Source organism: Phycodurus eques, chromosome 20 (genome assembly GCF_024500275.1).
Source record: "Phycodurus eques isolate BA_2022a chromosome 20, UOR_Pequ_1.1, whole genome shotgun sequence".
NCBI lineage: Eukaryota > Metazoa > Chordata > Actinopteri > Syngnathiformes > Syngnathidae > Phycodurus > Phycodurus eques.
The window spans coordinates 1,516,862-1,534,185 of NC_084544.1; the positions used below are offsets into that span (position 1 = coordinate 1,516,862).

Sequence of the window (17,324 nt, forward strand, 5' to 3'; positions counted from 1 at the left end):
CTGGCTGATGACGACATCGCACTTGTGCTCGTTCCGCATGCGTAGATGCGAGTCGTCATTTCCCCCCCCACGAATCATGCGCTTCTGAGCCCTTAAAACATTTATTTTGGAAAGCAATTCTGCGTGTTTTAATATTACAGGTGTCAGCATCCCATGCTGGGGCTCTCAATGGACTTGTTTGGACTGTAGCCACGCTTTTTGCGCATGCGTAGAGGTAAGTCTCTGTACTCGCCGTGTAACAAAAATCAATCAATCCATTTGTAATTCGAATTCTGTGGCAAAACACATTTAGCCAGGGACTGTCATTTAGTGACTTTGTTGTTGTTCGCCACAATGCAGCCCTATGGGTGGCACAAGTCAGTGCAAACTGTAGGCCGGTCCCAAGCCCGGATAAGTGCAGAGGGTTGCGTCAGGAAGGGCATCCGGCTTCAAACCGTGCCAAACGAATATGAGCGTTCAAAGTTTATAAAACAGTAGTGAGGCCAGCCATGATGTCCGGATTAGAGACAGTGGCACTGAAGAGACGACAGGAAGCAGAGCAAATGAAGAGGTTGAGTCACCGGGTTGGATACCATTAGAAATGAGCTCATCCGAGGGACGGCCGAGGTTCGATGTTTTGGAGACGAAGTTAGAGAGCGCAGACTTCAATGGTTCGGACACGTCCAGAGGAGAAATAGGGAGTATATTGGAAGAAGGATGATGAGGATGGAGCTGCGCTGCCGGGCAAGAGAGCGCGAGAGGAAGACCAAAGAGAAGGTTGATGGATGGATGGAGTGAGGGAAGACAGGAGGGCAGTTGGTGTTGGAGAGCAGGATGCAGGAGGTGGGCTGACTTGGGAAAGGAAGACGCGCTGTGGCGACCCCTAACGGGACGAGCCCAAAGGACAAGAAGAAGAAGTTGTTGTTGTTCGCCACACCCCATTCTTTTTGGGAGTGGCCTCATGGTGTCATTTTGATCCCACTTGAGTTTTACTGTCAAACTGAAGATCAAACTAAGACAATTACACATCGTGTAGTTAAAAAATGGATTGTCTTAGGAAAGTCCGCTAGCATCTATCTATCTATCTATCGATCGATCATCGTCTGTCTGTCTGTTTATCTATCTATCTATCTATCTATCTATCTATCTATCTATCTATCTATCTATCATTGTCTATCTATCTGTCTGTCTATCTATCGATCTATCTATTTATCTGTCTATCTATCTATCTATCTAAATATCTTTCTATCTATCATCGTCTGTCTGTCTGTGTATCTGTCTATCATTGTCTATCTATTATCTCTGTCTGTGTGTCTATCTATCAGTCTATCTATCTATCTATCTATCTATCTATCTATCTATCTATCTATCTATCTATCTATCTATCTATCTGTCTATCTATCTATCTATCATTGTCTATCTATCTATCTATCTATCTATCTATCTATCTATCATTGTCTATCTATCTGTCTGTCTATCTATCGATCATCATCTGTCTGTCTGTCTATCTGTGTATCTATCTATCTATCATTGTCTATCTATCTATCTATCTATCTATCTATCTATCTATTTATCTGTCTATCTATCTATCTATCTATCTATCTTTCTACCTATCTATCATCGTCTGTCTGTCTGTGTATCTGTCTATCATTGTCTATCTATTATCTCTGTCTGTGTGTCTATCTATCAGTCTATCTATCTATCTATCTATCATCGTCTGTCTGTCTGTCTGTATCTATCTATCTATCTATCTATCTATCTATCTATCATCGTCTGTCTGTCTGTCTGTATCTATCTATCTATCTATCTATCTATCTATCTATCTATCTATCTATCTATCTATCTATCTATCATTGTCTGTCTGCCTGTCTTGCCTGTCTGTCATCTATCTATCATCTGTCTGTCTATCATCCATCCATCCATCCATCCATCCATCCATCCATCCATGTTGGTAGATACGCCGGTCGAATCGTGCCAAAGAAGACCCCTTCCGCCCCCGCTAACCAGCTGACAAATGCAGCTAATATGCGTGGGGCCTAACCGCCTCTCTGATCCTTTTCCCCGAGTGGAGCGCGCAAGCAGGTGGGCTGTTTCATCTCGGCAGGTCGTCTTTGGAGACAAAAGAAATGGCCTCCCATTGAGGCAAACAAAGGCTCGAGAAAATGAGGTGCCAAGTGGCGGAATGCGAGCGCTCGCAACAATTTGCACGCCATCGCGCGGGAGCGGGCGACTCGGGGGGAAGGCGACTCGGCGCACCCCCTTCTCGTGTACTTGTCGCTCTCTTGTCTGCGGTGCCAAACGAATGGCTCGAAACACCTCAACGAATATCTGATCAGGATACATTTATGCTGGAATAATATAAGCAATAATGTCTAAGAAGTGAAAAAGCAACCCGTGCATGTTCATTCGTCTAATGCTGCCCATGAATACTATGCTGTCCGATTAGAATTACATTTTGTAAAAATATAAAACATCTCTTTTTCTATTATTCTCATTTACACCTATTAATGTCACCATATTAGTCAATGTAAACTAAAACTATATGTAATACATTTTTTGACAGAACAATATGAGACATGGTGGAAAAGTAGAAATGACAAGCAATACGTTTTTATTCAAAACAACGCTTTGAATACTTTCAAGCATAGATTTTATCATTATATTATGATTGTATCCCATTTTCTTCTCTTTTTTTACTGAAAAGCAGGTTGTGTACTTTTTTCCTGTACCTACTAATACAGTGTTATTATTTAATATAAAATAAATATAGGCATATTCTTTTCCAAAGCAAAGCTCAAGAAAGGACTGAATGTATTTTTTCATTCATAATAATATAAACATATATTGTTTGTTTATTTATTGTCTTCTTTAAATATGCAGTATTTTTTATCATATTGCTTTTTATTATTTTACTGAACTATCAAAACAGCAGATTGTTTATTTCAACACCTATTAAAATGTATATAAACTCGGGGGGGAAATAGAAGAATATAAATAAATATATATAATGTGTTATTTCAAAAATAAAATAAATACACAGCTAAATGTGTAATTAAGTTGAATAACATATATAATCTAAATAAATATATACATTTTGTATTGGATGGAATAATTAAATAAAAAAATACTCGCATTGTTTACTTATTTGATATATGTTTGAAATATTTTTATGATAGTAATGCATCACCATAACATATTATTTCTGTCCAACAAAAAACATGTTTTTTTTAATTCATTCTGTTTTTATCTGTATATGTTATTATATTTTTTAAAATGATTTTATCCGAAACAGATCCCCACCCCCTCCCCTTACAGAACTATGAAAACACCTTCAAAGCAGATTGTGTCCTTTTTATTAAAAAAAAAAAAAAAAAAAAAAACTCATTATGATATTGTTACAAGTATCATTTTATCGGAAACACATAAGAGACATTTTTTTAGGGTAGAAAATACAAAGTAAAAGTCACCAAATGTAATGTGATTTTCCCGTAGTGACTGATGTGTGTGCGTTGACCTTAATATGCAAGTGAAAGCAACGCCGCTGACGACCGCCTCAACGTGTTTTCGTGTCGTTTTGTGCAGAGCGCACAAGAAAAGCTGAATGGCGAGCAGAGATGCAAACGCGCCACTCCGAAGCACAAAAGGATGAAATTGCTCGTCGGCGGAAAGCCAGCTGTCTCGCCGGAGGGAAACTGGCAAAAACAACAAGACGGCCACTCGGGCCGGTGAAAAAAACACGCACGTACGTAAAAGTGTTCCATCGAATGTGCACAAAACAACGTTTCGTGTGTCAGCTGGCGAGATCATCAATTAAGAGTACGTACTGTTACTTGGGTGAAATCAAGTCAAAAGTAAGCAATTCAATGTACTCGGAGCACTCATTACTTTCTCAAATACGTATACATATATCTAGATTTTGGGGGGGGGGGGGGGGGTATATTTATTTTTTTCCCCTTTTTTATTGTGTACCTATTTCTTTTACTCAGTAATTTCTTTTTTTAAGCTTTTATGTATTTACTATATTTTAAAATTGCAACAATGACAGTAACGTCAAGTACAAAGTACCAACATTATGTCAGCATTACCTCATGAAATGGTGTACCAGAACTCCTTAAGTGGCCATGCTGATACAACCATAATGAAAATACAAGGATACTTAATAATTAATATTACCACCTTTTCAAAGAAGGCCGAAACTCATGAAGTGGCCACGCTGATCAAACCATAATACAGATTGAACATTTTCAAGATGATGGCATGAACTCATTGAGTGGCCATGTTGATGCAACTATAATGCAAATGAAGTCAGTTACCATTGCCACCTTTTGAAAGAAAGATGGAACTCATTAAGTGGCCGGAGTTAAGATTTGCGCTTTTTACATTTTCAAGATGATTGCTTGAACTCCTTAGGTGGCCACGCTGATTGTTGGATTTATCTCACCAAACATTATAATGAATAAACACAAAAGGAATGAAGACGTTGGTCATTTTACTCATGAGGGGAGGGCGCATGGGAGATTGTTCAGGTTACAGCCTCTCAACACGCTCTAAACAATCTCCCCCGTCGCTCCTACATTTATTTGAAAATAGGAGGGTTCTACAAGACATAATATTCTAAGCATTAAGACACAACACAAAACATAGGACCAGACGACACCCGTCCCGTCCCCGACCACATCCGATCACGTCCTTGGTCAAGGCGCCCTTCCATCAAATGTTGCTGAGTCATCTTCTTGAAGACGAGACATCTTTCTATCTAAATATTGTCCATAATACTAATGCAAGCTACTAATGCAAAATACTAATGCAAGCTACTAATGCAAAATACTAATGCAAGCTAAGCAAATAAATGATAACTACTAAAATATATCTAACACTGATGCAACTATAAAGTGACTACAATAAGATAATGTTGATGTTTTCAAACATTGTTTTAAAAGAGGATGTCTACAACTCCTTAAGTGGCCATGCTGATGTGACCATAAAGCAAATACTCTGCGTTAATATTGCCGCTTTTATTTAAGATTTTTAAAATGAGGGCTTAAAGTCCTTAAGTGGCCACGCTGATGTGAGCATAATGCGAACATAATTAAGTTAATAGTGTATTTCCACTTTTTTTTTTTTTTTTTTTTTTCTAACAGAAGATGGGCGGAACACCTTTTGTGGCCACGCCGACGAGCTCCACCTGGGCTAACGACCCGTCCGAATACGAAAGGCTCCCCGTGACGACCCGGACGGCCACCCTCCATTGTCCCGGCGGGCCTTATAAAGCGCCGCGCGCCTCCGGGGCGTCCGTCCACGAGAGATCATGCAGAACCCCGGCGAGCGGCTCCGAGCTCGAATCCCTCCCGACGGCGGCGGCGTTCGCTGGGAAGTCTTCCGCAGGAGCACCACCTACCTGGCCCGCGTGGCCGTCATCCTCCAGGACGCCCCGGATAAAATGCTCACCTTCATGCAGGTAAGGAGAAGGTTACGCAGCAAAAGAACAAGCGCCGCTCGTGAGAGAACTTCTTTCTCACGCCGCCGCGATGTCTTGCAGTTGATGGACCGGCTGGGGCCGCTGGTCCGAGAGGACAGGAAGTCCATCGAGAACAACATCAGAGTGTGTTTGTCCACCAACGACTGCTTCGTCAAGGTGAGACCATCTGAAAAGGGCATAAAGACAACACGAGAACAAGCAATTTTGTGCTCCAGGGGCCAAATTTGATTCATCAAATGGTAGACGAGGTTCAAAAATAGCTCATGTATGATTGTACTGATATTTGGATTTTATTACTGACAATAATTCCCTTCAAACTGTATATTAAATACATTACGTTCCCCGTTACGAGTCTTGACGGGCATCTTCAACAGCCAACTAGTTGGACTGTATTTTCGTTTCATTTTACAGTGTCGCAAAAAATAAAATTGCGACACTGCGGCCTCGAAGGTTCGGTCGCTCCATCTTGTCAGTACGACGCCATTGACAAATGAGGGAATTGTTTTTGTAACCAAAATGCAAGTCGAGATGGTCACTTAAAAATAAATCCATCTTTTCGACATGACGGTGATTATAATCCTTTCGCCCGTGACGAAAATGATCAGTAAAACAATTCCCCGTTATTTGTCATGTTCACTGTAAAGTAAACAAGATCGTTCATTCTCAAACAGAAATATGCTTAGCGATTCGAGTGTTTTTGTGTAGTAGGCCTAAGTGGTCTTCAAAAACCAAACGGAGGTTTGATTCCTAAAATGTGCATCTAATATCATCGCATAGGGAAAAACCCCAAAGTTGAACTGAAGTAATAATTCAATGTATTGCGCATAAATAAATCAGTATTCAACAGAAATTTGAAGGCTAAATGCAGATGTGTTGAACTTGAAATGCCACTGAATTGCGCTTGGGCTTTGTGACCGCAAATTGCGGATCCTCACCCAAATCGAACCCGCTTCCGTCTTCTCGGGCTCTCCCAGATCCGGTTGCTTCCCGACTCCCTGGCCAGCAAGAGGAACTTCTGGAAGCTGGACCTGAGCCACATCACGGCCAAAATGGTGCGCCGTCACTTCAAGGACATCCTGGACTTCTTCCCCGAGCTGCGCGGCCGGCGCGAGGACGGCGGGGAGACCGCGGCGCCGTCCGTCCACATCCGCTGCGAGGTCAAGTTCAGCGGACCCTTCTCCATCGAGTCCCTGCTGCAACGGGACAGCCCGGCCCCCGGCGGAACCCCGCCGCCGGCTGGCGCGGCCGTGCCGACCGAGCATCGTCGTCGTCGTCACCTGCATCTCGCCGCGCAGCGGGGCCACAAGCGGAACCTCCGACGGGACTCGGAGGATGTGGTTCCCGCTGCCTTGCCGCGCGGCGATGGCAAGCGCTCGTGCCCCGGACCCCCTTTGCCCGCCTACGCCAGCGATCCCTTCCTCCCGTACCCGACGTATGATGTGCCCCGCTTTCGTTTGTGAACAAACCAAAAAATTGCACTTTTCTATGTTTGACACGTGCGGCATGTATGTTTTTTGTTTTGTTTTGTTTTTTTCCCCCCCTACGCGGGCGCATGGACGCAGTGTGTAAAACGGGACAATTTTGGATCTATTTTTATGACAACGGTATTCAGCTTTTGACTTCACATTAAATGATTTCTTGTCATTTTCTGTCTTTTCATTTGGTCGCACACAACAACAAAATCGTTTTATGGAGTTGAACGAAGATTTATGGATTTCTTTTGATTGCATATTTAATTTTTTCTGCCACCGCTCAGATGCGCTGCTTAATCAGCGGTAACGCAAGGCGCATTCATACAACAGCTGCCATATGAATAAATTGTATTATTAGGATGGCTTTAACTCAATATGTTTTAGGTCATACTTGAACTTGGCTATATAAAGTAAGTATGTGTTGTTTCCGAGTGGACAGAGACATTTGTTTTCCAATGCCAGAAACTGCTGCTTTTGAACTGGCACGAAACGGAAAATTCTCTTCAAATAAAGCCGAGGAAGGGGAACATCCGGAATATCTTGCCCCGTCAATGTTCGCAGGCTCGCATTCCTCCAAGTCACTGCTGGACATCTTTATTGGTCTCAGTAAATCTCATTTTCGGCCGAGGTTGAAAAAAAACTAAACTATTTTGACAAAGAAAGGAGGAGGAAGTATTTGTCTTCAAATGTCAGAAGTGTGAAAAATCCGCTGAAGCTTATTCAGGTCCCACCACTGAAAAGAACGCGCGCTCGACTTCAAGCAGAGGGAGCACCAGGCGTAAAATGGAGGTCAGGGGCCATTTTGGGGAAAGGTGCCATCGTATGGTTTGTTTTTAGACTTCTGAATCCTGAAAATGACTCCAAAGGTTCCCGCGAGCCTTGCGGGCGACGTGAAAGAGCAAGTTGAACACCCGACGGCACGGAGGCTCTCGCGCTTTCAAAGGTTGGCAACCGAGGTCTCGCTGCTTCATCTCTGACCTCTTTTTTTGCGCGAGACGTGAGAAGAGCAGCGCTAAAGACAAATTGAATATTGGACGGCGAACGGGTTAGCATCGCAGAGGAGTTCAGCGCCTGAGCCCGCCGATTCTCAATTCAGAATTGGAAGGCAACACACAGGTTTCTCTCACTTTTGAAATGTTTTATATGAAACAAAACACGCAAAGTTGACAAACATACAAATATACCAGGACTATGCAATTTCTTTTCAGTACAGCACACACACACGCATACATACACATCTATATACACATGTATATAAAATCGCAGTGTAGTGACATCACGTGGGTGCAAAAGGAACACACTGGCGATAGAATAATAACGGCACAACAACGTAAGTTTAACATACAAAGCTTGGGAATCGGCCATACACAGTTTTCAGTATACACAATTCTTTATTCTACTTGCTTTGCATGGATGTCAAGAATAAGAAAACAAAACACGTAAACTATCACAAATCAAAAAGCGCTCATTCGTATACAGGTTTTCATATCAAAATATAGATGGAGCAACAACAGAGCAGAGTTTTGACACTTTGAGAGGTAATCTAGACGACTCGCAAAGGTTGACCAACTGTTCAAATTTCCAGCCCATTTTTAGCCGCATGTTAAAAATGTGCCCCCAAAAGCCACCCATCACAAACTGTTGGGGTTCACGGCTCTCCCTCACACCGAGTGGCCAAATGACAGCATTGAAGTCGGATTCCGTCATTCTAAATAGTAAAAAAATGCACGTACGCTCTTTGACGTGTTGCGTAATGGATCATTTTTGGACAAAAGCCAGTCAGAGGGGTCCGGGCGGGACGGACGCAGCGGGCTGGGACCCGGTCGGAAAGAAGTACGGCGGGGGGTGCGACCGAGGCGGGACGGCGTAGCCTCGGTACCCCGGGACGCCGTGAGATGCCGCCCAGACGACGGGAAGGCTTTGGTATTCCGTTTGAAAGTGGACCGGAGGCGGCGGCGGGTTCGCCCGGTAGGGATTTTCCGGCTTTTCCACCGGCGCCGACGACCGACCGTACCACGGCGCGTAGGCGGGATTGTACCACTCTCGGGCGACGGGCGCCTCGCTTCGCCACGCGTCACGAGACTCGGGATTTACATCCTCGACGCGGCGCCGGCGGAACGGCTCGAAACCGCGAGCCGCCGTCATGTCGTCGTCTCCCGCGTCGGCGGGCCCAGAGTCAAAGTCTTGCCGGGGGGGGCCGGCCGGCGGACTCTCCTGGCTGAAAGACGTCCGCTCCAGCAGCAGCGGACCGCCGGTGAGCGGAAGGCTTACCTTGAACACCACCCGGGTTTTGCCCCCGACGCTCTCGTCCGGCTTCTTGACTCTGGAGCCCGCTGCCGGGATAGAAAACAAAATAAAACAAAAACACACATATCGGAGAGTCGCCTTTGCGAAAACGGTGGCAAAAGACGCACCTTTCTTGGCTTTGCTCCACTTGCGGTCCGCGGCGTAGCGCCTCTTCCGAAGTCTGCTGATGCCTGCAAAGGAACAACAGCCCGTCCTGTCTTTTGGCTAGTAAAGCTTCACGATGTGGAAAAATGACAAAACGGACAAAAGGCCGCCAGGGGTGTGGGAGTTGCGTGCGTACTTACACCAGTTGTAACTTTTGCTAGCCAGTTGTCCACAGAGGAACTGGGGTGCTTTTACCACCTGCAAACAAAAGCACATTTGCAGCAACGCCGTCGAACCCCAGCGGCACGAGACCAGCAAGGTTTAACGAGCGCACCGCGCTAACCTCCATGCCTCCTCGCCCCTCCTCGCGCTCCACCTTCCCGACCAGCGAGTCCGTCGGCTGACCGCGCTCGCCGTCGTTCGTTGCCGCCGCCAACTGCTCGGGCCGGGTTTCCACCTAACACAGAGTTGCAGGTTTCAACTCTTTCGTTTCGCTCTCTCGGTCCCTCTCACACGAAGACGCGCTGACCAGGTAGCTGCGCACGTGGGCGGAGCCGCCGACGTGGTGGATGAAGCCGCGCGTGTTGACCCGCGCCCGGCAGCAGTGGCACAGGAAGCAGTAAGTGCGGCCATCCCGCTCGCCAACGCACTCGGTCAGCCGGAACAGACCTGAGAGTGGAAAACGCGTCTGCTGGCGCTGCCGCTCCTTGTTGTACTCTGGCAAACTGGTTTTCATAACAGCTTTCGTACTTTTCTTGACATCATAAATCACCAAAACGATCGTGACAGAATTGACGGCAATTCCATTTGGTGAAATTGATGGCTTATCGCCTGCATTTTGACTTTGACTTTTGCCATTCAAGTTTTGTTTGCTCAGAAAAATATTATATTATAATATAATATAATTATATTATATTATATTTTATTATATTACTAATATTACAACTAGAATTTTTCAAGATTTTTTAAATGTCATCGTGAATTTTCTATTACTTTTTGTATCGTTTAAAAGCTCCAAAATATGCCTTATTTTGTTTTCATAAATTAAGTTTTTTTTAATGAATGAAGCATCAAGGACATCACCATTTCTCCTTTTGTTTTAATATTTTTAAATATAGATCCTTTTAATCCAAGGACATCACTTATCTAGCAAAATATATTAAGAAATGATGTTTAAATTATATATATTTAAATTATATATCATTTTTGTCTTAGTTTTTTTTAATACATTTTTCGGCATCAAGGACAGAATTTATATTGCATTTTTAAAATAATATATTAAAAAGAAAAAATGTAATGTGAAACAATAAAAATAAGAATATTTTTAAAAGGATAAAAAATACAAATTGTCTTAAATACAATCTTTTGCAAAACAATCGAAAACGGGCCTCCAAATGTTCGCTGGCCAAACAAGGCTCATCGCAAAATGGCCACCGGCGATGTTGCAATCAAAACAATGACTTGAACTGACCAATGAGCGTTTTCGGCCCCACGTAGCGATCCAGCAAGGTGTGGCCGAAACTCGAAGGCGTTTCCTCGGCCCACGAAGCGCCGTCGCCGCCCGGCAAGAGCGCCTCCCCGTGGCCAATCGTGACCACCCTGTGCTCCTCCTCCTCCTCGTCTTCCTCTGCCTCCAAGGGGCTCTCAGGCTTGGGGGGCACGTGCATCAGGAACTTGATCAAACTTATGGCTTCAAAAAACATACAATATCAATATGGAGGTAGATACATCAACAGGAAGCGGTGCGTTCAAGAGTCGAGGAATTACCGTCGCTGTCACTGGCACCCTTTAGCATCTCCAACGCAGCGTCCTCGACTTCCAGCAACTTGGCAAAAAAAATGATCAGAAGCAGCAGCACAAATAAACAAAATGGCAGGAAAAGTGGCATTGATTGACAGATAACATGTTGCTATCTAACACGCTAAATATTAAGAATGTAAACGCGTAGTAGCACTAATGAGTGCTAACCAAATAAAGCGGCACAAATAAACACAAAATGACAGGAAAGTGATATTTGTCGCTAACAGGCTACAAAGTCAACGTGTTATCAGACACGCTAAATGCTAAGAAGAATGTAAGCAGGAAGTAGCACTATCAAGTATATACACAAACTGGCCTTTTTTGCCAACAGCCTAATAAAATATACAACATGCTAACAAGAAAGTAAGCGGGAAGCACCACTATCAAGTGATCCGCGACTAAACACAAAATGGAGGAAGCAAATAGACCAACAAGACAAGTGTTGCTATCAGACATACTAAACAAACAAAAAAAAAAAAGCATCGACTAACTCAACGGACTAACGTGCGCGCAGGTGTCGTTACGGCACCACAACGAGTTCTCTGCCGACGCTAGCGCTAAGGTTTTTGCGAGGACAGGCCCACCTTGATGTCCCCGGGGCCCTCGTTGTCCTCCAGCGTCCTGGCGATGTTCATGAGGGGCCAGGCCAGCAGGGACATGTCGTCGCCGCCGCTCTGCTTCACGCCTGACAGCATGTGGGGGTGCCGGGCTTTCTGTCCGGTAAGCAGCAAAGCACCTTAGCTGGCTAAGCTAACTAGCGCCGCGCGTAGTACGACCACGTCGGGTTAGAGACGTCAGAGTACGAACGGCCATGCGTGACAGAAGCGTATTACATTCAAACACAATCTTTTTCCACCTCGCTAGGCAGTATCCGAGTCTGGACTGCGTCTACGAGAAACGGTATAGCGGAACCGCTGGAACGGGTGTAAGGTTTAACTGCCAACGCTCTCTCCACAGGGTAATGTACCACACCTCTTTGGGTTGTGTGTGAAAAGTATCGATCGTTTTACAGCTCCGGGGCAGCCATTTTACAGACACCGCCGTCCCGCCCGGGTATATTTCACGCCGAGAAGCAGGCGGCGGTACTCACGGTGTAGTTGTATCTGTGGAGGGTGCCCAGGATGTGGTTGCGCATGTCGCCTTTGCTCAGCCGACACGCGCACACCTCGCAGAGGTACACGGCCGCGCCGCCCCCGCGCGAGCCGGCTTTCACGCATTCCGTGATGCTGCGCAGCCCTGCGGGGACGCGACACTCCGTCAATACCGTTACAACGTCGTTAAATGGAAACATAAAGGATGTTTGGGGTTTGGTACCAATTATGGGTTGCAATCTTTTGCTGTTGTTAAGGTACACCTTTAGGGACTCAAACAGCTCACTGGACAGACCTGCGACGAAATACGAGATGAGGCGAGTGGTCGGCTTCTCAAGGGCTTCTCACGCAATTCGCCGATTACGAGCACCTCTTTGCGTTCCCTGCTGCATGTCGTTCCAGTTTGGTTTCTCGGCTGCGAGGAAAGGGCCGTGACAACCCTGCTAAGCGATAACGCAGGCATTTATTATGACGAGCAAGAGACAACGTGGCCTCTGTTGAGGGTTACGTTGACATCGGGATATATCGTACGTCTTACGGCAACACCACCGCTCTATCGGAATTGATCTCCTTCACCGTACAGTTGCATTAAAAAGATGTAACTGCATCAATATAGTAATATATCATACACGGTGTCGTGATTATCACACAATCACTTTATCGCCACAACTGGATACAAATATGAAGTTAATTCATTTCAACTCATTCTTTCCTTCGACAGTTATAGCGATATTTTCATATACGGTATCGCAAGCATTGTTATTTGAATCTCTCATACTTAGGGCGCAGCAAATGAATCATAAACGTGCTTTTCATGTGACATTTTGCTTTTACTTTTAAGCGATTCAGCACACACAAGATGGCGCCGAAATCTCGTCAGACAAATCACTCAACGCCCCCCAAACGACGTCAATTGCAGCGTTTTGGCCGCACAACTTTTGGGAGTATTTTCAAGGGCTCGCGGGGGGTCATTGAAAAAGAAAAGTAGACGGCAAAGTTTGGGAATAACATTGAAGAGTTCGTGTACGAAAATCCAACATCACAGCTGACCTGTTGCTCCGTTTAAACAAAATAAAAAAATAAAAACTCCCAAATCGTCGTTCGCTCGAAGATCAATGACATAATATAAGCCATTAAGCTTCTCTGAGAGTATCTGCTTGGGTAAAATACACGTTAACAACGTCTTCGTGTTGCAACATCAAACGACGTCGCATTTCGTCGCTCTTTTGTTTTTCTTCCGCGTTTTTCCAAACCGAAACTACAAAAACCTCAAGTACTCAAGTTGCTACTTACCGCCGGAAAGTTGGCAATTTCGTGTGTGTCCAGGTAGCAGCACTAGCAATGGCGCAGGGGTGCGGGGAAACCAAAGACAAAGGAAAGAAAGTGAACACCCTCCGCCTTTTACGCGTAAATCGAAAGCCGCGTGGACGAAGTTGGGGCAACTTGAAAGCTGCTGAGCGGCGGCGGTGACGTCACGACACAACTTCCGCCCAAGCTTCATCTTCTTCTTCTTCGGGCGGACATGATTGACAGCTTATCGGTGCATTACCCCCACCGACCGGACTGGAGTGTGGAACAGGCGCTCATTGGCAGGTAAAATAAAAAAATTAAAAAATCAATCAATAAACAAACTAGATTGTTTTATCAGCGTAGGTTTCCCTCTTGATCTTAATGTCATACCTTTTTTTTAACCTACCGATTTCCACAAACGGCGTGTTAATGTAAAGTTGCGATAATTTGTCTTCTAGTTGTTCCACGGTTGACACGTGTGCCTATTTTGCGATGGATGCCAAATATGCTTTGTAATTAATGATTGTAATCGTACATTCTCTTACATACTATTTAACATATCCTGGTGTCGGACTCTTTCGAGTCCGAAAGGGGGATTGAAGGCCCTCGCACGCGATATACTGATGCCATGATCATACATGGACTTATTTGTGCACCGTTATGTTGTGTAACCTAACCTCAGTAGCAAAATGTTCTGATAACAGTGTAGGTGTGAAACTACATATCAGCCGCAGAACAGGATGTTTTGTGCCAAGAAGAGATATTGCTGTGGCCTCGGATCCACCCTGCTCAAGTTTTAAACGCCGTATATAACCTCGCACTGAACGCTGAGAAAGCGCACATTTGAGCAGCTGCAAGCCTTCGCCTGTAGAACATCTGTGCCCAGAATATTCTGCAATAAAGTTCATTTCCAGTCTCTGATTCTGACCAACATTCTCACCCTCCGAAATCCAACGAACACGCGAAGGACTGGCGGCGAAAAGCCTCCTTCCACATGATCCAAGCCCAAATTCCGAACCGGTATCACAAAACGTATTTGTGGCTGACTCGGTCCTATTTCTTGCAGTGATACTTGTTCAAGTGCTTCTGGGCGCGGCCAGTGTGCGCACTTCTTCCACGAACACACGCACATATCGGAAAGATGATTCAAACATACAAATTGTGGTGCGCAGACTTGTGCACGAGACAAGGAAGCGGTCTGGTTCACACTTCATCAAGCAGATGTGTAACTATGCCGTCTGTTAAAAACTGTTAAAATAACAGGAAACGATCGAAGCATTTTTTCCGGTGCAGCTGCGCATTTCGGTAAAGTTCCATTGCGTTGCATCCTGCTTTGCTTCAAATAAATAGCGGACGAGGGCAGCAACTCGTCGACAGACTTGGTGAGCACTCTCCCAGTGAGTTGCTCTGCTGTCCCTCGCGAGCAGAAAAGGACAACCTCGGTTGGTGCGAGTTCACTTCGATACGGTCCTCAGGCTTGTCTCGGTTGTTTTGTCTGACACCCACGTATGGCGCTGTCACTGAATACGACAGCTGCACGAGACGCCGGTTGGTCGCAGCTACAAGCGTAGGGCCCCAAGAAGGCCTTCAAGAAAGTTCAGAACTGAACTATGCTTGACAGCATAAATGGGAATGAACAAATATGGCCATTTCTTGGACTCGGATTTCCTCAAGGGATGAGCACGTGCTAGAGTTGGACCAACTAATGTACGTTGAGACATTGGCTACTTAATGCCTCGCAACCAAATTTACTGTACTTAAGGCAGAAACTCCGAACCAAAAGTTCCTCGAGATCGTGGCAGAAATGCAGCCGCAGCGGACAGTTTTGTTACCAGGGACTACAGAAAATACCCAGAACTTGAGGTATAAATGTGGCTCCAGCTGCAATGCGAACTTTGGATACTGGTAACCTTTCAGTATGCCTTGAAGATGATGGGGATGTTAAAGACTCAACGGATACAAGCTCGATGAGCGGAGAGAACCTTCTCCAAAACCAGCAAGAACCAGATCCAAGCTCTGCAGTGCCCCAGCGATCCATTCCGTAGACGGCGAGTCGCATGCTTTCAAAGCCCGCACGAGATCTGCTCAGTTCAACAACTTCTACTCCCAATTTTGGTTTGCTGCTGTGATTTGAAAGATATTCTTCATCCTTGAACATTTTTGAAACGGTGTGGAATGTGTAGGAGCACTTCCAGTAAAGATTTTCTATTTGTAAAGATTCCCGCTGCCGCCCTCGTCGAGTTGAGGGCGCTCGGCGCGATTTCTCTTCTCGGGCTGCTCAATCGGGGAGCTTCTCAGGGGAGACGGCACCTTCTTGGCTTCAGCCCGGAGAGCAACTGAGCGCAGCTTCCTGTTTTTGAGAGTCGAACGAATTTCCCATCTTTCATGGCTCAACTCAATATGCTGTAAACATTCTTTCCCTCTAGACCTTCATAATCACACACACACACACACACACACGTCCTCCAACGCTGTCCTGAATAAAACTCTTTGTCGGTCTAATTTATAATCGGTCAGAATACCACCTAATAAGATTTGAACTGCGGCACAGCCAGGGTCGAAACCCCCATCAAGTGGAACCGTTTGTGCTGGAGATAGCAAGCAGATAGTTCTCCACTAAATAAAGTTCCGACAACTGTTTTTGCAAGTTCAGGGGTGGAGGTGGCGCAACCCACTGCAAGTTTGGGTGATCAACAATAACACAGTGTCCCCGTTTACACCTTCTGCAACTCCCTAAACCAAGAGGCGTGAGCTTCGTCACCTTTCAAAGTGCCCCTCGCTTTTGGCACTACGGCGCTCGTCTGGTTTCAGTCTTGCTCGTCGTCTACAAAGTGATTATACACAAATGGCTAAAAGGTCCAGCTTCAGCTTTGATCATCTCCGCTTTTTACCTCATCAGGATTTGAGTTTTAGATGAAGGTTTGTCCTACATTTTACAGGTTGATCCTAACGTCCCGACTCCAGCCTTACCGAGTTGTACCACCCGAGAGGTCAGATAAACTTGACAGCCCCCTTGTATTCCAGGGCGGCCTAGCCAGGGCCTGATCCCGCTTTGCTTCCGAGATCAGACATCCTCAGTTTGGGAGCCCTCTGACCTACTCCCACTAGCCAAGAGTCCACTGAGGGTTCGGAAGTCCCAGTTTACTAGGCGACTGCAGTTTAGAGAACATCCCATTTATTTTGCACCAATTCCACAGACAAAACTTTATTCAAAACAAATTTAACAAGAAGGGAATTACAATGCGTCAGCATTAACAATATGCGTATGTAAAATAAAATCTAGAAGTACAAAAATGGTGGAGGAAACTGAAAAAAAAAAAACAATAATAATAATTCTACTGAAACAAAGCAAATACTTTGGCGTACAAACAATAAAAACTTTGAATAGTACAGTGCAAACCTGGCCAACAAAATGATTATTGTGATTTTTTTTTTAATAAACATCTTTGTCATGACATACTACAATTATTTTCAGTAGATAGTTATTTCTTTTGCGATAACTGCGCCAGCGTCAATGCGTTATAACTGGGCTGGGACGAGCTGCCGTTTCCTCGGCTGCTCACGGGAACTAGCGCGAGGGGACGGCCGGAGTAGGTCGCAGGGGCGAAGGGAAAAGTACACAAGTAGGTGGCGCCGTTGGTCACATTTCTAGCAGTTTGAACCCATGTCGTAGGGTACTGCTGCTGCGGTATCCATTGCGGAGTTTGCTGGTTGGCCCATCCCATCACTGTTTGATGGTGTGCGACCAATGGCACAGTGAAATGGTTTGCAGGCTGCTGGAGGTAAACCTGGACAGGGTGAGACTGCCCTACATTTTCATTC

The 17,324-nt window shown here is 45.2% G+C and overlaps 2 protein-coding genes across 4 annotated transcripts; one reads left to right on the forward strand and one right to left on the reverse strand.

Annotated features, from left to right (window-relative positions):
- The first annotated feature begins 44 nt into the window (after positions 1-44).
- On the forward strand, positions 45-7,075 carry LOC133395813 (forkhead box protein H1-like). The gene is made up of 5 exons (XM_061665018.1): positions 45-214; positions 3,562-3,721; positions 5,121-5,437; positions 5,519-5,614; positions 6,433-7,075. The coding sequence occupies exons 3-5, from the start codon at positions 5,288-5,290 to the stop codon at positions 6,916-6,918; spliced, it is 732 nt and encodes a 243-aa protein (XP_061521002.1). The 5' UTR covers positions 45-214; positions 3,562-3,721; positions 5,121-5,287; the 3' UTR covers positions 6,919-7,075.
- Positions 7,076-8,047: 972 nt separating this feature from the next.
- Positions 8,048-14,657, reverse strand: si:ch211-199g17.2 (uncharacterized). 3 transcript variants are annotated; one of them, XM_061665652.1, is made up of 12 exons: positions 13,506-14,657; positions 12,583-12,652; positions 12,436-12,507; positions 12,212-12,357; positions 11,706-11,834; positions 11,089-11,146; positions 10,793-11,011; positions 9,851-9,990; positions 9,665-9,778; positions 9,522-9,579; positions 9,345-9,407; positions 8,048-9,263 (listed from the first exon to the last, which is right to left on the reverse strand). In XM_061665652.1, the coding sequence occupies exons 2-12, from the start codon at positions 12,602-12,604 to the stop codon at positions 8,710-8,712; spliced, it is 1,575 nt and encodes a 524-aa protein (XP_061521636.1). In that variant the 5' UTR covers positions 12,605-12,652; positions 13,506-14,657; the 3' UTR covers positions 8,048-8,709. The 3 variants fall into 3 exon arrangements, with proteins under 3 accessions (XP_061521636.1, XP_061521637.1, XP_061521638.1); XM_061665653.1 differs by lacking the exon at positions 12,436-12,507 and having other exon boundaries at positions 12,508-12,652; positions 13,506-14,655; XM_061665654.1 differs by lacking the exons at positions 12,212-12,357; positions 12,436-12,507; positions 12,583-12,652 and having other exon boundaries at positions 13,506-14,655.
- Between the last annotated feature and the right edge of the window lie 2,667 nt (positions 14,658-17,324).